We start from the raw sequence: 20,676 nt of genomic DNA on the forward strand, positions 1-20,676 counted from the left end.
GAACCGACTCCTGCTCACCTCTCCTTTGCTATTTCTCCCAGTGCGTGCGTGATGGTTCTGATGACATCATCAGATCAGGTGCAGCTCACGACTTTATTTCAGCTCTGCTGTCAGAATAATTCAGATCGCCAAATTTGAGGTCACAGAAACAAGGTAGGTAGGTAGGTAGGTAGGTATATACTTTATTTTTTAATTTAACAAACAGGAGTCCTTTTAAAGGTGACTGCAGGGTGAGACTGGTGAGTACTGAACATCAGGAACAGAAAGGTCAAAGGTCGCCTCCTCAGACATGTGCAGTTGGAGAGGTTGGGTTAGGGTTAGATCAACCCTAACCCGTTACCCTCCGACAGCCTCCGTGGCACTAAACAACCTCCAACATTTACTGATCCTCTCACTTTGAAATAAAAACCTGTTCCTCCAGTTTCGACTCACCTCAAATAACCTTTAATGAGTCTCTTCACCTTCGGATGGAACTGCTTCAGTTCTACGTGTTATGTGGTGGGTGTTTTTCCAGGACCCAAATGCAAGCTCACAGACTCGAGGTATAAGTTCCAAAGTACAGTCTTTATTTGTAATAAACAAAAAACAAAAACAACAAACCAAAAGGTGGCACCGAGCGTGTCCACTTACTTCCAGTCGGGAGGGCAACTCGACCGACAGCTCCAGGGGGACACGGCCGACAGGGCAGCCGGCAGACCAGCGGAAGGGACGGCGTCAACAATCCTCGGAGCCGGGAGGGCAACTCCACCGACTGGTGACTTTGACAGGGAATATCCGCAGGAGGCACAGAGGCCGGAGGAACGGGACTGACGGAGGACTGATGGAGAACAGACGGAGAGCAGACGGAGGACAGACGGGTGGCTAACAAAAATGAACCGACAACCAGAGTTGTGCAGGGGCAGGTTACATATAGTCTGGGGAGGTGATCAGGGAGATGCAGCACACCTGCAGGTGGTGATCAGGGGTGAGTGGCTGCATCTGCTGGGACCGGTGAGGGGCGTGGCCACGGGAGGTGAGGGGCGTGGCCACAGACAAAGACAGGGGACACAGGAGGAGAGGTGATCGGGGGCAAAACGGAGGAAAAAACTGGACTCCTGGCAGTACGCGTGTCATATGGAACATTTACTGTCACTGTTTCCTGAAGCAACATTACAGAAGAGGGTGGAGCTTTAACGTGATGATCGATTAGCATCACTGAAGTTAAAAATTCCCTCCAGTGTGAATAGACAACAAGTTACCATCTAATTAAAAAATGTAATGTGTTCATATTGTGGAAGAATTCACTCTTAAAAATATCAAGCTTTTTGGGGTATGACTAACAACTGGAAAACAATCAGTAGACTCTTATGTAATGTACGCAATGTTTCCTACTCCAGGAAGTAGTCGCACCCTTAGCAACCACCTAGCAACAGAGAGGAGTTCTAGTCTCCAACTGAATAAATACAGAACACAGAAACACTAAACTGATCAGCTAGTTCAGTCTGGTTGGAACAAAGATATCTGATGAACAAAGATATCTGATGAACAAAGGTATCTGATGAACTAAGATATCTGATGAACAAAGGTATCTGATGAACTAAGATATCTGATGAACAAAGATATCTGATGAACAAAGATATCCATGTTCTCATGTGTTTTTAACATTTTAGCTCCGTGTCATGTGTTCAAACCAAACCGGTCCAGCTAGCCTCCTCTAGGACTGTAAGTGCGTGACTATCTGTGGTGTTACGGTACGGGTGCTCGGAGCGACCAAAAAGGACCAAAAGAGACCCGACTTCACCAAATGGGTCATTTAATAGAACTATAACAAGCAGAAACTACATTATATTCTTATTAATCCTCATTAATGATGCTCTCATTGATATAGACAATTATCGCATAACACGGGAACATATAGTTGTGCGAGTGCTAGTCCATCTGTCTGTCTGTCTGTCTGTGTCTCTGTCCGTCCTTCCGTCCACTCACCTTCCTCCTGTCCTCTGCTGCCTCCAGCCTCTTCTGGAGCTCCTCCAGGGACAGATTGACAGACAGACAGACAGACGGGCAGAGAGACAGATTGACAGTCTGACAGACAGATTGACCTTCGTACTGATGGAGGCTGTTGGATGTGTCTGTGTGGAGAAGCAGAGACAACATGGACGTCTCCTTGATCTTGTCTCTGCAGGCTGAGAGACAGAAGAAGACGCTGACTCAGCTCTGAGGACTGAACTCAGGGAAAGTGAGAGAAACCATGAACAGAACTTTCTGTGGATCCAGAAACATCAACACAGTTAATGACACGTTGTTCTGACCATCAGTGAAAACCCCCAGTCACATCCTGGACATGCTGCAGGGACGGACTGTGGACAGTTTTAAAGGAACCGGCCCGCATGCAGTCCAGACGTGTCCCCATCTGAAGAAATCATGTCCATCATTACACGCAGAAAAGGAAACTGGTGAGCAGCTGACGTGAGGACACACCGTGTTACTGCAGGAGGACGTGAGGACACCGTGTTACTGCAGGAGGACGTGAGGACACACCGTGTTACTGCAGGAGGACTTGAGGACACCGTGTTACTGCAGGAGGACGTGAGGACACCATGTTACTGCAGGAGGACGTGAGGACACACCGTGTTATTGCAGGAGGACGTGAAGACACCGTGTTACTGTAGAAGGACGTGAGGACACACCGTGTTACTGCAGGAGGACGTGAGGACACGGTGTTTACATGAATCATAAAGACGTGTAAACATCACGAGATTTGCGTGACTGAAACTCCAGTTCATCGTATTTATAGAAGAATGAATTAATTATTAACACTGAAGATGAACTTTCACACACATAAAATCTGAGTGAATGAATGATGTTCTGCAGACGCTCCAGACTGGACTCACAGAACTGATTAAACTGGAATCAACTTTAGGAACCATCTCAGGAGTCATTTCATACAGAGCCACACAGAACCCAGCTGTTCTCCCTCCATCACAGAACCACACAGAACCCAGCTGTTCTCCCTCCATCACAGAACCACACAGAACCCATCTGTTCTCCCTCCATCACAGAACCACACCGAACCCAGCTGTTCTGGGGGATCAGGGTGGATCAGGAGGGACGCTGCAGCTTCTTCAGGTGATGTGTTCAATGTCCTCAGACAACAGCTTTAAATCAACCATCACTGTTTAACAAGGCTTGTTGTCCTCAAGTGACCCTGAATTCATGTGTCCTTATCCCTTTCTGCACCCTGTGTGTGTGTGTGTGTGTGTGTGTGTGTGTGTGTGTGTGTGTGTGTGTGTGTGTGTGTGTGTGTGTGTGTGTGTGTGTGTGTGTGTGTGTGTGTGTGTGTGTGTGTGTGTGTGTGTGTGTGTGTGTGTGTACGATATATTGTGCCTGTGTGTGTTGATAAGCCTGAAATAAATGAAGCCTGTCATGGCCCCTGTGGGTGTTGCCATGGTGACATCATGGCAGTTGTGTAATGGACTGCCTCGTCACCACAAACAACACAACTGCAGGAGGATCACCTGGCTGTTCTGGGACATTATACTGAACATGTGATAGTAGAGGAAATCACGTCTCCAGCTCCACAGTGTCTTGAGTGTCCCTCCGTTCAGACTGGTGCTGGTTCTGATGAACAGAATCTGAGTGTTTACAGTTCTACAGAGACAGGACAGGACAGGGCAGGACAGGACAGGACAGGACAGGACAGGACAGGACAGGACAGGGCAGGACAGGACAGGACAGGACAGGGCAGGACAGGACAGGACAGGACAGGACAGGGCAGGACAGGGTTAGTGTTCCTCCTGTTCTGGTTCCTCTTTTTCTGGTGTGTGTGTGTGTGTGTTGTTGTCTAAATGGTGTGTGTGTGTGTGTGTTGTTGTCTAAATGGTGTGTGTGTGTGTGTGTGTGTGTGTGTGTGTGTGTGTGTGTGTGTGTGTGTGTGTGTGTGTGTGTGTGTGTGTATGTGTTGTTGTCTGAATAGTGTGTGTGTGTTGTTGTCTGAATGGTGTGTGTTTGTGTTGTCTGAAAGGTGTCTGTGTGTGTGTGTTGTCTAAATGGTGTGTGTGTGTGTATGTGTGTGTGTGTTGTCTGAGTGGTGTGTTTGTGTGTTGTTGTCTAAATGGTGTGTGTGTGTGTTGTTGTCTGAATGGTGTTTGTGTTGTCTGAAAGGTGTGTCTGTATGTGTGTTGTCTAAATGGTGTGTGTGTGTGTGTTGTCTGAGTGGTGTGTGTGTTGTTGTCTGAATGGTGTGTGTGTTGTTGTCTGAATGGTGTGTGTGTTGTTGTCTAAATGGTGTGTGTGTGTGTTGTCTGAATGGTGTGTGTGCGTGTTGTCTGAATGGTGTGTGTGTTGTTGTCTGAATGGTGTGTGTGTTGTTGTCTGAATGGTGTGTGTGTGTTGTTGTCTGAATGGTGTGTGTGTTGTTGTCTAAATGGTGTGTGTGTGTGTTGTCTGAGTGGTGTGTTTGTGTGTGCGTGTTGTCTGAATGGTGTGTGTGTTGTTGTCTGAATGGTGTGTGTGTTGTTGTCTGAATGGTGTGTGTGTTGTTGTCTAAATGGTGTGTGTGTGTGTGTTGTCTGAGTGGTGTGTGTGTGTGTTGTTGTCGTCTGAATGGTGTGTTTGTGTTGTCTTAAAGGTGTGTGTGTGTGTGTGTTGTTGTCTCAATGGTGTGTGTGTGTGTGTTGTCTGAATGGTGTGTTTGTGTGTGCGTGTTGTCTGAATGGTGTGTGTGTTGTTGTCTGAAAGGTGTGTGTGTTGTTGTCTCAATGGTGTGTGTTTGTGTTGTCTGAAAGGTGTGTGTGTGTGTGTGTGTGTTGTTGTCTCAATGGTGTGTGTGTGTGTTGTCTGAATGGTGTGTTTATGTGTGCGTGTTGTCTGAATGGTGTGTGTGTTGTTGTCTGAATGGTGTGTGTGTGTGTTGTCTGAATGGTGTGTGTGTTGTTGTCTGAATGGTGTGTGTGTGTGTTGTCTGAATGGTGTGTTTGTGTGTGCGTGTTGTCTGAATGGTGTGTGTGTTGTTGTCTGAAAGGTGTGTGTGTTGTTGTCTGAAAGGTGTATGTGTGTGTGTGTTGTTGTCTCAATGGTGTGTGTGTGTGTTGTCTGAAAGGTGTGTGTTGTCTAAATGGTGTGTGTGTGTGTGTGTGTGTGTGTGTGTGTGTGTGTGTGTGTGTGTGTGTGTGTGTGTGTGTGTGTGTGTGTGTGTGTGTGTGTTGTTGTCTGAATGGTGTTTGTGTTGTCTGAAAGGTGTGTCTGTATGTGTGTTGTCTAAATGGTGTGTGTGTGTTGTTGTCTGAATGGTGTGTGTGTTGTTGTCTGAATGGTGTGTGTGTTGTTGTCTGAATGGTGTGTGTGTTGTTGTCTGAAAGGTGTGTGTGTGTGTGTGTGTGTTGTTGTCTCAATGGTGTGTGTGTGTGTTGTCTGAATGGTGTGTTTGTGTGTGCGTGTTGTCTGAATGGTGTGTGTGTTGTTGTCTGAATGGTGTGTGTGTTGTTGTCTAAATGGTGTGTGTGTGTGTTGTCTGAGTGGTGTGTTTGTGTGTGCGTGTTGTCTGAATGGTGTGTGTTGTTGTCTGAAAGGTGTGTGTGTGTGTGTGTGTGTGTGTGTGTGTGTGTGTGTGTGTGTGTGTGTGTGTGTGTGTGTGTGTGTGTTGTTGTCTGAAAGGTGTGTGTGTGTGTGTGTGTGTTGTTGTCTCAATGGTGTGTGTGTGTGTTGTCTGAATGGTGTGTTTGTGTGTGCGTGTTGTCTGAATGGTGTGTGTGTTGTTGTCTGAAAGGTGTGTGTGTTGTTGTCTGAATGGTGTGTGTGTTGTTGTCTGAAAGGTGTGTGTGTGTGTGTGTGTGTTGTTGTCTCAATGGTGTGTGTGTGTGTTGTCTGAATGGTGTGTTTGTGTGTGCGTGTTGTCTGAATGGTGTGTGTGTTGTTGTCTGAATGGTGTGTGTGTTGTTGTCTGAATGGTGTGTGTGTTGTTGTCTGAATGGTGTGTGTGTTGTTGTCTAAATGGTGTGTGTGTGTGTTGTCTGAGTGGTGTGTTTGTGTGTGCGTGTTGTCTGAATGGTGTGTGTTGTTGTCTGAAAGGTGTGTGTGTGTGTGTGTGTGTGTGTGTGTGTGTGTGTGTGTGTGTGTGTGTGTGTGTTGTTGTCTGAAAGGTGTGTGTGTGTGTGTGTGTGTTGTTGTCTCAATGGTGTGTGTGTGTGTTGTCTGAATGGTGTGTTTGTGTGTGTGTGTTGTCTGAATGGTGTGTGTGTTGTTGTCTGAATGGTGTGTGTGTTGTTGTCTGAATGGTGTGTGTGTTGTTGTCTGAATGGTGTGTGTGTTGTTGTCTGAATGGTGTGTGTGTGTGTTGTCTGAATGGTGTGTTTGTGTGTGCGTGTTGTCTGAATGGTGTGTGTGTTGTTGTCTGAAAGGTGTGTGTGTTGTTGTCTGAAAGGTGTATGTGTGTGTGTGTTGTTGTCTCAATGGTGTGTGTGTGTGTTGTCTGAAAGGTGTGTGTTGTCTAAATGGTGTGTGTGTGTGTGTGTGTGTGTGTGTGTGTGTGTGTGTGTGTGTGTGTGTGTGTGTGTGTGTGTGTGTGTGTGTGTGTGTTGTTGTCTGAATGGTGTTTGTGTTGTCTGAAAGGTGTGTCTGTATGTGTGTTGTCTAAATGGTGTGTGTGTGTTGTTGTCTGAATGGTGTGTGTGTTGTTGTCTGAATGGTGTGTGTGTTGTTGTCTGAATGGTGTGTGTGTTGTTGTCTGAAAGGTGTGTGTGTGTGTGTGTGTGTTGTTGTCTCAATGGTGTGTGTGTGTGTTGTCTGAATGGTGTGTTTGTGTGTGCGTGTTGTCTGAATGGTGTGTGTGTTGTTGTCTGAATGGTGTGTGTGTTGTTGTCTAAATGGTGTGTGTGTGTGTTGTCTGAGTGGTGTGTTTGTGTGTGCGTGTTGTCTGAATGGTGTGTGTTGTTGTCTGAAAGGTGTGTGTGTGTGTGTGTGTGTGTGTGTGTGTGTGTGTGTGTGTGTGTGTGTGTGTGTTGTTGTCTGAAAGGTGTGTGTGTGTGTGTGTGTGTTGTTGTCTCAATGGTGTGTGTGTGTGTTGTCTGAATGGTGTGTTTGTGTGTGCGTGTTGTCTGAATGGTGTGTGTGTTGTTGTCTGAAAGGTGTGTGTGTTGTTGTCTGAATGGTGTGTGTGTTGTTGTCTGAAAGGTGTGTGTGTGTGTGTGTGTGTTGTTGTCTCAATGGTGTGTGTGTGTGTTGTCTGAATGGTGTGTTTGTGTGTGCGTGTTGTCTGAATGGTGTGTGTGTTGTTGTCTGAATGGTGTGTGTGTTGTTGTCTGAATGGTGTGTGTGTTGTTGTCTGAATGGTGTGTGTGTTGTTGTCTAAATGGTGTGTGTGTGTGTTGTCTGAGTGGTGTGTTTGTGTGTGCGTGTTGTCTGAATGGTGTGTGTTGTTGTCTGAAAGGTGTGTGTGTGTGTGTGTGTGTGTGTGTGTGTGTGTGTGTGTGTGTGTGTGTTGTTGTCTGAAAGGTGTGTGTGTGTGTGTGTGTGTTGTTGTCTCAATGGTGTGTGTGTGTGTTGTCTGAATGGTGTGTTTGTGTGTGTGTGTTGTCTGAATGGTGTGTGTGTTGTTGTCTGAATGGTGTGTGTGTTGTTGTCTGAATGGTGTGTGTGTTGTTGTCTGAATGGTGTGTGTGTTGTTGTCTAAATGGTGTGTGTGTGTGTTGTCTGAGTGGTGTGTTTGTGTGTGTGTGTTGTCTGAGTGGTGTGTTTGTGTGTGCGTGTTGTCTGAATGGTGTGTGTGTTGTTGTCTGAATGGTGTGTGTGTGTGTGTGTTGTCTGAGTGGTGTGTTTGTGTGTGCGTGTTGTCTGAATGGTGTGTGTGTTGTTGTCTGAATGGTGTGTGTGTTGTTGTCTGAATGGTGTGTGTGTGTGTTGTCTGAGTGGTGTGTTTGTGTGTGCGTGTTGTCTGAATGGTGTGTGTGTTGTTGTCGTCTGAATGGTGTGTTTGTGTTGTCTGAAAGGTGTGTGTGTGTGTGTGTGTGTTGTTGTCTCAATGGTGTGTGTGTGTGTTGTCTGAATGGTGTGTGTGTGTGTTGTCTGAGTGGTGTGTTTGTGTGTGTTGTTGTCTAAATGGTGTGTGTGTTGTTGTCGTCTGAATGGTGTGTTTGTGTTGTCTGAAAGGTGTGTGTGTGTGTGTGTGTGTTGTTGTCTCAATGGTGTGTGTGTGTGTTGTCTGAATGGTGTGTGTGTGTGTGTGTTGTTGTCTGAAAGGTGTGTGTGTTGTTGTCTGAATGGTGTGTTTGTGTGTGTGTTGTTGTCTCAATGGTGTGTGTGTGTGTTATCTGAAAGGTGTGTGTTGTCTAAATGGTGTGTGTGTGTGTGTGTGTGTGTGTGTGTGTTGTTGTCTGAATGGTGTGTGTTTGTGTTGTCTGAAAGGTGTCTGTGTGAGTGTGTTGTCTAAATGGTGTGTGTGTGTGTATGTATGTGTGTGTATGTTGTCTGAGTGGAGTGTTTGTGTGTTGTTGTCTACATGGTGTGTGTGTGTGTGTGTGTTGTTGTTGTCTGAAAGGTGTGTCTGTATGTGTGTTGTCTAAATGGTGTGTGTGTGTTGTTGTCTAAATGGTGTGTGTGTTGTTGTCTGAATGGTGTGTGTGTTGTTGTCTGAATGGTGTGTGTGTGTGTTGTCTAAATGGTGTGTGTGTTGTTGTCTGAATGGTGTGTGTGTTGTTGTCTAAATGGTGTGCGTGTTGTCTGAATGGTGTGTGTGTTGTTGTCTAAATGGTGTGTGTGTGTGTTGTCTGAGTGGTGTGTTTGTGTGTGCGTGTTGTCTGAATGGTGTGTGTTGTTGTCTGAAAGGTGTGTGTGTGTGTGTGTGTGTTGTTGTCTCAATGGTGTGTGTGTGTGTTGTCTGAATGGTGTGTTTGTGTGTGCGTGTTGTCTGAATGGTGTGTGTTGTTGTCTGAATGGTGTGTGTGTTGTTGTCTAAATGGTGTGTGTGTGTTGTCTGAGTGGTGTGTTTGTGTGTGCGTGTTGTCTGAATGGTGTGTGTTGTTGTCTGAAAGGTGTGTGTGTGTGTGTGTGTTGTTGTCTGAAAGGTGTGTCTGTATGTGTGTTGTCTAAATGGTGTGTGTGTGTGTTGTCTGAGTGGTGTGTGTGTTGTTGTCTGAATGGTGTGTGTGTTGTTGTCTAAATGGTGTGTGTGTTGTTGTCTGAATGGTGTGTGTGTTGTTGTCTAAATGGTGTGTGTGTTGTTGTCTGAATGGTGTGTGTGTTGTTGTCTAAATGGTGTGTGTGTTGTTGTCTGAATGGTGTGTGTGTTGTTGTCTAAATGGTGTGTGTGTTGTTGTCTGAATGGTGTGTGTGTTGTTGTCTAAATGGTGTGCGTGTTGTCTGAATGGTGTGTGTGTTGTTGTCTAAATGGTGTGTGTGTGTGTTGTCTGAGTGGTGTGTGTGTTGTTGTCTGAATGGTGTGTGTGTTGTTGTCTAAATGGTGTGTGTGTTGTTGTCTGAATGGTGTGTGTGTTGTTGTCTAAATGGTGTGTGTGTTGTTGTCTGAATGGTGTGTGTGTTGTTGTCTAAATGGTGTGTGTGTTGTTGTCTGAATGGTGTGTGTGTTGTTGTCTAAATGGTGTGTGTGTTGTTGTCTGAATGGTGTGTGTGTTGTTGTCTAAATGGTGTGCGTGTTGTCTGAATGGTGTGTGTGTTGTTGTCTAAATGGTGTGTGTGTGTGTTGTCTGAATGGTGTGTGTGTTGTTGTCTAAATGGTGTGTGTGTGTGTTGTCTGAGTGGTGTGTTTGTGTGTGCGTGTTGTCTGAATGGTGTGTGTTGTTGTCTGAAAGGTGTGTGTGTGTGTGTGTGTGTTGTTGTCTCAATGGTGTGTGTGTGTGTTGTCTGAATGGTGTGTTTGTGTGTGCGTGTTGTCTGAATGGTGTGTGTTGTTGTCTGAATGGTGTGTGTGTTGTTGTCTAAATGGTGTGTGTGTGTTGTCTGAGTGGTGTGTTTGTGTGTGCGTGTTGTCTGAATGGTGTGTGTGTTGTTGTCTGAATGGTGTGTGTGTTGTTGTCTGAAAGGTGTGTCTGTATGTGTGTTGTCTAAATGGTGTGTGTGTGTGTTGTCTGAGTGGTGTGTGTTGTTGTCTGAATGGTGTGTGTGTTGTTGTCTAAATGGTGTGTGTGTTGTTGTCTGAATGGTGTGTGTGTTGTTGTCTAAATGGTGTGTGTGTTGTTGTCTGAATGGTGTGTGTGTTGTTGTCTAAATGGTGTGTGTGTTGTTGTCTGAATGTTGTGTGTGTTGTTGTCTAAATGGTGTGTGTGTGTGTGTTGTTGTCTGAATGGTGTGTGTGTGTGTTGTCTAAATGGTGTGTGTGTGTGTTGTCTGAATGGTGTGTGTGTTGTTGTCTGAATGGTGTGTGTGTTGTTGTCTGAATGGTGTGTGTGTTGTTGTCTGAAAGGTGTGTGTGTGTGTGTGTGTGTTGTTGTCTCAATGGTGTGTGTGTGTGTTGTCTGAATGGTGTGTTTGTGTGTGCGTGTTGTCTGAATGGTGTGTGTGTTGTTGTCTGAATGGTGTGTGTGTTGTTGTCTAAATGGTGTGTGTGTGTGTTGTCTGAGTGGTGTGTTTGTGTGTGCGTGTTGTCTGAATGGTGTGTGTTGTTGTCTGAAAGGTGTGTCTGTATGTGTGTTGTCTAAATGGTGTGTGTGTGTGTTGTCTGAGTGGTGTGTGTGTTGTTGTCTGAATGGTGTGTGTGTTGTTGTCTAAATGGTGTGTGTGTTGTTGTCTAAATGGTGTGTGTGTTGTTGTCTGAATGGTGTGTGTGTTGTTGTCTAAATGGTGTGTGTGTTGTTGTCTGAATGGTGTGTGTGTTGTTGTCTAAATGGTGTGTGTGTTGTTGTCTGAATGGTGTGTGTGTTGTTGTCTAAATGGTGTGTGTGTTGTTGTCTGAATGTTGTGTGTGTTGTTGTCTAAATGGTGTGTGTGTGTGTTGTTGTCTGAATGGTGTGTGTGTTGTTGTCTAAATGGTGTGTGTGTTGTTGTCTAAATGGTGTGTTTGTGTGTGTTGTTGTCTGAATGGTGTGTTTGTGTGTGTTGTTGTCTGAATGGTGTGTTTGTGTGTGTTGTTGTCTGAATGGTGTGTTTGTGTGTGCGTGTTGTCTGAATGGTGTGTGTGTGCTGTCCAGTATAAAGTTGATCATGTGACCTGAAGACAAACTTTGTCACATGACAGGTTTTATTTGCTGTAAATGAGGATTTATTATAAAGTGTAATAATACTGACAGTTTTTAACTCTTTCGTTGCTGCCAGCTGAAAACCAACATTTACAAATCACTTTACAGAGGTCAAAGGTCGTCCTGTGAGTATGGAGGCGAGGCAACGTCCCCCAGGAGACAACGTCCTCCAAGTGAATGTCCTCCAAGAGACCACGTGCTCAACGTCCTCCAGGTGAACGTCCTGCAGGAGACCACGTCTTCGAGGTGAACGTCCTCCAGGAGACAACGTACTCCAGGTAAACGTCCTCCAGGTGAACGTCCTTCAGGAGACAACATCCTCCAGGTGAACGTCCTCTAGGAGACAACGTCCTCCAGGTGAACGTCCTCCAGGAGACAACGTCCTCCAGGTGAACATTCTCCAGGAGACAACGTCCTCCAGGTGAACGTGCTCCAGGACACAACGTCCTTCAGGAGACAACATGCTCCAGGTGAACGTGCTCCAGGAGACAACGTGCTCCAGGTGAACGTCCTCCAGGAGACAACGTCCTCCAGGTGAACGTGCTCCAGGACACAACGTCCTTCAGGAGACAACATGCTCCAGGTGAACATTCTCCAGGAGACAACGTCCTCCAGGTGAATGTGCTCCAGGACACAACGTCCTTCAGGAGACAACATGCTCCAGGTGAACGTGCTCCAGGAGACAACGTACTCCAGGTGAACGTCTTCCAAGTAAACGTCCTCCAGGTGAACGTCCTGCAGGAGACCACGTCCTCGAGGTGAACGTCCTGCAGGAGACAACGTCCTGCAGGAGACCACGTCCTCGAGGTGAACGTCCTCCAGGAGAACGTCCTCCAGGAGACAACATCCTCCATGAGACAACGTCCTCCAGGTGAACGTCCTTCAGGAGACAACATCCTCCAGGTGAACGTCCTCTAGGAGACAACGTCCTCCAGGTGAACGTCCTCCAGGAGACAACGTCCTCCAGGTGAACATTCTCCAGGAGACAACGTCCTCCAGGTGAATGTGCTCCAGGACACAACGTCCTTCAGGAGACAACATGCTCCAGGTGAACGTGCTCCAGGAGACAACGTACTCCAGGTGAACGTCTTCCAAGTAAACGTCCTCCAGGTGAACGTCCTGCAGGAGACCACGTCCTCGAGGTGAACGTCCTGCAGGAGACCACGTCCTCGAGGTGAACGTCCTCCAGGAGAACGTCCTCCAGGAGACAACGTCCTCCAGGTGAACGTCCTCCAGGAAACAACGTACTCCAGGTGAACGTCTTCCAAGTAAACGTCCTCCAGGTGAACGTCCTGCAGGAGACCACGTCCTCGAGGTGAACGTCCTCCAGGAGAACGTCCTCCAGGAGACAATGTCCTCCAGGAGACAACGTCCTTCAGGTGAACGTCCTCCAGGAGAACGTCCTCCAGGAGACAACTTACTCCAGGTGAACGTCCTCCAGGAAACAACGTCCAGAAGCAGAGGGGACGAGGAGGTCTTAGGTGATGTCCTTCTGTCGGGGCGGCCGGTGGATGTTCCTCACAACACACTTCACCATCCACTCAATGCCCTCATTCACTCCGTCCCTGAATCACATCAGGAGGAAACAGGAAGTAGAGAGGATGACATCACAGCTCATCAACATGTCAATCAGAGCAGGAGGAAGATCAACAACACAAAAGATGCTGATGAACTCTGAATACTTCCTCATGAACGTATTGATCCTGCTCTGATTGATCACCGTGCTGCGTTCAGGAACAGTTGTAAAATACAAACTAATTACTTCACCCTCTGGAACCACAACATGTTGGGTTCTGTTGGGTTCTGTTGGTCTTACCCTGTGAGGGCCGTACACGGCTGCACCAGACAGTCTCTCTTTCCGATCTTCGGGGCACAGTCACTGAAGGATGTCTTAATGTCCGGCACCGAGAGACAGTTCTGAGAACAGAGGACACACAGGACATGATGGACAGGAGGACACGCCCACACCAGACACAACTTCCTGCTTTTCTTTTTAACCAATCAGATGATTTTGAACAAACATTTAATGATGAAAATAAAAACAGAACAAATTAAAAAAAAAATTTTTTTCTCATGACGTCCAATAAAAAACTGAAATAAAAGGAAACGTTCCTTTAATATGAAGCCAGACGTGTTGTGAAGGGAACGTGTGGAACGTACCGGAACATCCTGCTTGTTGGCCAGAACCAGGAGAGGAACCCCGTCCAGAACCTCGCTGCTGATCATCTTCTCTGAGAGGAGACAACCAGCTGTCAGTCACATCATCATCATCATCTATCAGTCACATCATCATCATCATCATCATCATCTATCAGTCACATCATCATCATCATCTATCAGACACCACATCATCATCATCATCTCACCGAAGGCCTCCTTGGACTCTGACAGACGTTCTTCATCAGTAGAATCGATCACGTAGATGACTCCGTGGGACTCAGCGTAGTACTGCAGACACACAGGACAACACCAGAATCTCAGAACCTAGACCACAGGACAACACCAGAATCCCAGAACCTAGACCACAGGACAACACCAGAATCCCAGAACCTAGACCACAGGACAACACCAGAATCCCAGAACCTAGACCACAGGACAACACCAGAATCCCAGAACCTAGACCACAGGACAACACCAGAATCTCAGAATCAGAATTCCCCAACAATAAGCCGTGGATCACCAGTGACCTGAAGGTGCTTCTTAATAAGAAGAAAGCAGCCTTCAGGTCTGGGGACAGGGAGGAAATCAGGAGAGTGCAGCGCCACCTGAAGGAGAAGCTCAGGGAGTGCAAGGACTCCTACAGGAGGAAGCTGGAGGATAAACTCCAGCAGAACAACGTGAGGGAGGTGTGGACCGGTATGAAGGAGATTACTGGGTTCAAGGGGAGGGAGAGACAACCAGGGGGAACCTGGAGAGGAACAACCAGGGGGAACCTGGAGAGGAACAACCAGGGGGAACCTGGAGAGGTCCAATGAGCTAAACTGTTTCTTCAACAGGTTTAGTTCACCACCCTCATATGTCTCCTCCACACACCACACCTCCCAAACACCTCTGCTGCCTCTCCCTCCTCCCCCCTCTGCCCCTCCTGGTGAACTGCATAGAGCCCTCAATCTCAAAGGGCTCTTCCTCCATCGACACCATGACCCCCCCACCCTCCTCTCTGTGACGACTGGCCAGGTTAGGAGACAGCTGGAGAGACTCCACCAGCGCAAGGCTGCAGGACCTGACGGCATCAGCCCCGTGGTCCTGAAGACCTGTACCGTCCAGCTGGCTGAGGTCCTACAACACCTCTTCAACCTGAGCCTGAAGCAGGAGGAGGTCCCGGTGCTTTGGAAGACGTCCTGTCTGGTTCCAGTCCCTAAGAAGACGACTCCATCTGGCCTCAACGACTACCGACCGGTTGCCTTCACATCTCGTGATGAAGGTGCTGGAGAGGCTGGTCTTGGCCCACCTCAGGCCGCTGGTGAAATCTTCTCTGGACCCTCTACAATTTGCGTACCAGCCTCATGTGGGAGTGGACGATGCCATCATCTACCTGCTGCAACGAGCTCAGTCTCACCTGGATGGAATCGGTGACTCTGTGAGAATCACTTTCTTTGATTTCTCCAGTGCATTTAACACCATCCAACCACTGCTGCTGAGTGAGAAGCTGCGGGTGGAGGGGGGTGGACATGTCCACCGTCTCCTGGACCACTGACTACCTGACAGGCAGACCAGAGTTTGTCCGTCTGGGCAGTGTGCTGTCTGATACGGTGGTCAGTGGTACTGGAGCTCCTCAGGGAACTGTTCTGTCTCCTTCCTGTTCACCTTCTACACCACTGACTTCCAGAACAACTCAGAGTCAAGACATCTGCAGAAGTTCTCTGATGACTCTGCAGTGGTCGGATGTATAAAAGATGGACGGGAGGAGGAGTCAGTGGACGGTGTATAAGGGATGGATGGGAGGAGGAGTACAGGGCAGTAGTGGAGGACTTTGTGGAGTGGGCAGGAAGAAATCATCTGCTCCTGAATGTGGCCAAGACCAGAGAGATGGTGGTTGACTTCAGGAGGAAGGCGACAGCTTCACAACCGCTGAGAGTTCTGGGAGAGGAGGTGGACATGGTGGAGGAGTACAAATACCTGGTGTCTCCATGACAACAGACTGAACTGGAAGACCAACATCAACGCTGTCTACAAGAAGGGGATGAGTCGACTCTTTTTCTTGAGGAAACTTTGATCCTTCAATGTGTGCAGCAAGATGTTGGAGATGTTCTACCATCTGTTGTGGCCAGTGAACGGTACTTCTAGTAGTCTGCTGGGGGAGCAGCATTGGAGCCGGAGACACCAACAGACTTAACAAACTGGTTAAGAAGGCCGGCTCCATCATCGGCTACAAACTGGACAGTCTGGAAAAGGTGGTGGAGAGGAGGACGCTGAACAAACTATTGTCCATATTGGATAATCCTGACCACCCTCTCCACCTGCTGCAGGGACAGAGGAGGACGTTCTCTAAAAGACTCCTCCAGCTCCGCTGTCACAAGGACAGATACAGGAGATCATTCCAGAGACAGGAGATCATTCCAGATACAGGAGATCAATCCAGATACAGGAGATCATTCCTGATACAGGAGATCAATCCAGATACAGGAGATCAATCCAGATACAGGAGATCATTCCAGATACAGGAGATCATTCCAGATACAGGAGATCAATCCAGATACAGGAGATCATTCCTGATACAGGAGATCATTCCAGATACAGGAGATCATTCCAGATACAGGAGATCATTCCTGATACAGGAGATCATTCCTGATACAGGAGATCATTCCAGATACAGGAGATCATTCCAGATACAGGAGATCATTCCTGATACAGGAGATCATTCCAGATACAGGAGATCATTCCTGATACAGGAGATCATTCCTGATACAGGAGATCATTCCAGATACAGGAGATCATTCCAGATACAGGAGATCATTCCTGATACAGGAGATCATTCCAGATACAGGAGATCATTCCTGATACAGGAGATCATTCCAGATACAGGAGATCATTCCAGATACAGGAGATCATTCCAGATACAGGAGATCATTCCTGATACAGGAGATCATTCCAGATACAGGAGATCATTCCTGATACAGGAGATCATTCCAGATACAGGAGATCATTCCAGATACAGGAGATCATTCCAGATACAGGAGATCATTCCTGATACAGGAGATCATTCCAGATACAGGAGATCATTCCAGATACAGGAGATCATTCCTGATACAGGAGATCATTCCAGATACAGGAGATCATTCCTGATACAGGAGATCATTCCTGATACAGGAGATCATTCCAGATACAGGAGATCATTCCTGCCGACTGCAATAAGACTGTACAATAACTCACCTCTGGCAAAATCCATCATATAACAATAACACTGTTGACTGTGTTCTTGGTTGTTTGTATATAATATATATAGATATATACTGTACTGTATAAACTGTGCATTTTATATTTGTACTGCTATTTTACTGCTATTTTATTGCTTTCTATTACCGTATTTTTCGGACTATAAGGCGCACTTAAAATCCTTAAATTTTCTCAAAAATTGACAGTGCGCCTTATTATCCAGCGCGCCTTATGTATGGTTACTTGTTGTGCTTATTGATCGATTTTATGTCGTACAATGCGCTCAAAAATCTGTAGAAACGTGTAAGTACGACTTTGATAAGCAACGAAGCCGCTCTGCTCAGTGGCTATTCGGAGCATTACGGTACGCCGTGTCACGACCTGATCGGCCCGTAACAGGAATGTAATGTCTAAACTAAAAGTGCATTCATGTGAGGCAGCCCGCACCCGGAGTTTGATTTACCGGACTGTGTTGTTTTGCTTAATGCGCCTTATAATCCGGTGCGGTTTATCGTCCGAAAAATACGGTATTCTATTATTATCTATTGCTTCCTGTATGCTGCTGTCGTGAAAATTTTTTCCCCTCGTGGATTAATAAAGTAACTACCTAACCTAACCTAATCTGGACCACAGGACAACACCAGAACCTCAGAACCTGGATCACAGGACAACACCAGAACCCCAGAACCTGGACCACAGGACAACACCAGAACCCCAGAACCTGGACCACAGGACAACACCCGAACCTCAGAACCTGGACCACAGGACAACACCCGAACCTCAGAACCTGGACCACAGGACAACACCAGAACCTCAGAACCTGGACCACAGGACAACACCAGAACCTGGACCTTGTGAAGTTCTAAACTCCGCCTTGCTGCTATATTAAACACCAATGTGGATTTTTCAGAGGTTTCCTGTTGATGGAGGAGGAGACTTCATGTCCCAGAATGCACTGCAACCAACCAAACCCTTCACTTCCCTTCGTCATGTCTCTCAACAAAGAGACGATGAAGACAGGAGGAAGGTCACTGATCAGGTACTGAAACGTTGGCAGCTGTTGGAAACATGCTGAGAAAACTACAAGTCCAACGCTGCCATGTATCAGAAGGCCCGCCCACTTTGTGTTCTACTGCAGCTCCAGTGGAGGAACGAGATTTATTCACTTCTTAAAGGTTGTCAGACTGTGAAGAGGAGGAGGAGGAGGAGGAGTTCACAGGTGAACCCACAGAGACATCATCACCAACATCATCATCACCTAATATAACAGACTGCTCTACCTGTTTAACAGGTGTTTGTATTCTGTAACTCTTTCTCTTAATGTTTCTACTTTATAACCTCATCAGATGTAAGATCTGTCCCACAGAGTGGACACGCATCCTTTCTGCTGAGGACACAGAGAGCGGACACATGTCCTCTCTGCTGAGGACAGACATCCTCCAGTGTGACGGAGATCATTAAACTCACTTTGTCCCACAGAGACTGCAGCTCGTCCTGTCCTCCCAGGTCCCAGAACATGAGACGGGCCTTTCCCACGTCGATGGTACCGACTGAGGAAGACAGACAAAGAGGACAGTGAGAGAGGAGAGGACGACCACAGCAGCCAATCACAGGAGGAGGAGAGGAAGGAGTCCCGCCTCTTCATCACATGACACACTGAAAGGTTCACTCACTGTTCAGCCCCACGGTGGTGGTGATCTTCATCAGGTTCATCCCCTTATAGGTCCGACTGAACCGGGTCTTAGTCTGCTCCAGGAAGGTCTGCAGGGACAGGAGGAGGAGGACGAGGGGGGTGGGGGGAGGAGGAAGAGAAGGAGGAGGAAGAGGAGGAAGAGAAGGAGGAGAAAGAGGAGGAGGAGGGGGTAGAGGGAGGAGGAAGAGAAGGAAGAGGAAGAGGTGGAGGAGGAGGTATAGGAGGAAGAGAAGGAGGAGGGGGAGAAAGAAAAGAAGGAAGAGGTGGAGGAGGAGGATTAGGAGGTAGAGGAGGAAGAGGAAGAGAAGGAAGAGGAAGAGAAGGAAGAGGAGGAAGAGGGGTGGGGGAAGAGTAGGAGGTAGAGGAAGAAGAGGAGGAAGAGAAGGAGGAAGAGGTGGAGGAAGAAGATGAGGAAGAGAAGGCAGAGGAGGAAGAGGTGGAGGAGTAGGAGGTAGAGGAGGAAGAGAAGGAAAAGGTGGAGGAGGAGGAGGTAGAGGAGGAAGAGAAGGAAGAGGTGGAGGAGGTAGAGGAGGAAGAGAAGGAGGGGAGAAGAGGTAGAGGAGTAGGAGGTAGAGGAGGAAGATGAAGAGAAGGAAGAGGAAGAGAAGGAAGAGGAGGAAGAGGGGTGGGGGAAGAGTAGGAGGTAGAGGAAGAAGAGGAGGAAGAGAAGGAGGAAGAGGTGGAGGAAGAAGATGAGGAAGAGAAGGCAGAGGAGGAAGAGGTGGAGGAGTAGGAGGTAGAGGAGGAAGAGAAGGAGGGGAGAAGAGGTGGAGGAGTAGGAGGTAGAGGAGGAAGAGAAGGAAAAGGTGGAGGAGGAGGAGGTAGAGGAGGAAGAGAAGGAAGAGGTGGAGGAGGTAGAGGAGTAGGAGGTAGAGGAGGAAGAGAAGGAAGAGGTGGAGGAGGTAGAGGAGGAAGAGAAGGCAGAGGAAGAAGAGGTGGAGTAGGAGGTAGAGGAGGAAGAGAAGGAGGGGAGAAGAGGTAGAGGAGTAGGAGGTAGAGGAGGAAGATGAAGAGAAGGAAGAGGAAGAGAAGGAAGAGGAGGAAGAGGGGTGGGGGAAGAGTAGGAGGTAGAGGAAGAAGAGGAGGAAGAGAAGGAGGAAGAGGTGGAGGAGGAGGTATAGGAGGAAGAGAAGGAGGAGGGGGAGAAAGAAAAGAAGGAAGTGGTGGAGGAGGAGGATTAGGAGGTAGAGGAGGAAGAGGAAGAGAAGGAAGAGGAAGAGAAGGAAGAGGAGGAAGAGGGGTGGGGGAAGAGTAGGAGGTAGAGGAAGAAGAGGAGGAAGAGAAGGAGGAAGAAGATGAGGAAGAGAAGGCAGAGGAGGAAGAGGTGGAGGAGTAGGAGGTAGAGGAGGAAGAGAAGGCAGAGGAAGAAGAGGTGGAGTAGGAGGTAGAGGAGGAAGAGAAGGAGGGGAGAAGAGGTGGAGGAGTAGGAGGTAGAGGAGGAAGAGAAGGAAAAGGTGGAGGAGGAGGAGGTAGAGGAGGAAGAGAAGGAAGAGGTGGAGGAGGTAGAGGAGTAGGAGGTAGAGGAGGAAGAGAAGGCAGAGGAAGAAGAGGTGGAGTAGGAGGTAGAGGAGGAAGAGAAGGAGGGGAGAAGAGGTAGAGGAGTAGGAGGTAGAGGAGGAAGATGGGGGGAGAAGGAAGAGGTGGAGGAAGGGGAAGGATGAGGAAGAGAAGGAGGAAGAGAAGGAGGGGGAAGAGTAGGAGGTAGAGGAGGAAGAGAAGGAAAAGGTGGAGGACGAAGAGGGGGAGGAGGAAGAGAAGGAGGTAGAGGAAGAAGAGAAGGAGGAGGAAGAGGGGGGTAGAGGTGTAGGAAGAGAAGGAGGGGGAGAAAAAGGGGGAGGAGGAAGAGAAGGAAGAGGTGGAGGAGGTAGAGGAGTAGGAGATAGAGGAGGAAGAGGAGGAAGAGAAGGAGGAGTCAGTCAGACAGAAGGACAGAGACAGATTGATTTCTGTCCGTGAGACTAACGTGGACCGACGTACCGTCTTGCCGGCGTTGTCCAACCCCAGAATCAGAACACAGTACTCGTCCTTCTGGAACATGTATTTATATAAACCTGATAACAAGGTGTACATGTTGGAAACTGTAAACAACACCGTCCTGTTTGTAAACAACACGGGTCCTCTCCGCTGGCTCTGTTAGCTCGCTAAATTAGCCTAGCATGAAGAGAAATCCAAACAAAGAGGTTCGCGCCAGTCCGGCTGCATTCTAATCGATGTAAACAAACAGAGGAGTACACAAACATCCGTGTAAACAAACACGGTGTGAACACGACAGACAAACAACCTTAGTTTGATAAAAGTCGCCGGTAAACTGCGCAGTTTGTGCTCCAGTCTACACAGTAGTGACGCTGCTCTCACCAGGAAGCGAGGCCCGAGGAATCATGGGAAATGAAGTGGTCACGTGTCTTCTTCTTCCGGTTTTTCGGCGGTTGTCATCCAGCGCAT

The 20,676-nt window shown here is 47.7% G+C and overlaps 1 protein-coding gene across 1 annotated transcript; it reads right to left on the reverse strand.

Moving 5' to 3' along the window:
* Positions 1-11,165: 11,165 nt before the first annotated feature.
* On the reverse strand, positions 11,166-20,582 carry arfrp1 (ADP-ribosylation factor related protein 1). The gene is made up of 7 exons (XM_069152854.1): positions 20,212-20,582; positions 18,215-18,302; positions 18,009-18,091; positions 13,532-13,613; positions 13,326-13,396; positions 12,982-13,082; positions 11,166-12,730 (listed from the first exon to the last, which is right to left on the reverse strand). Exons 1-7 carry the CDS (start codon positions 20,302-20,304, stop codon positions 12,643-12,645), a joined length of 606 nt encoding a protein of 201 aa, XP_069008955.1. The 5' UTR covers positions 20,305-20,582; the 3' UTR covers positions 11,166-12,642.
* Between the last annotated feature and the right edge of the window lie 94 nt (positions 20,583-20,676).

The sequence above is a fragment of the Embiotoca jacksoni genome, unplaced genomic scaffold (genome assembly GCF_022577435.1).
Source record: "Embiotoca jacksoni isolate LCO1_2020_lvr unplaced genomic scaffold, fEmbJac1.0.p SCAF_1, whole genome shotgun sequence".
Taxonomy (NCBI): Eukaryota; Metazoa; Chordata; class Actinopteri; family Embiotocidae; genus Embiotoca; species Embiotoca jacksoni.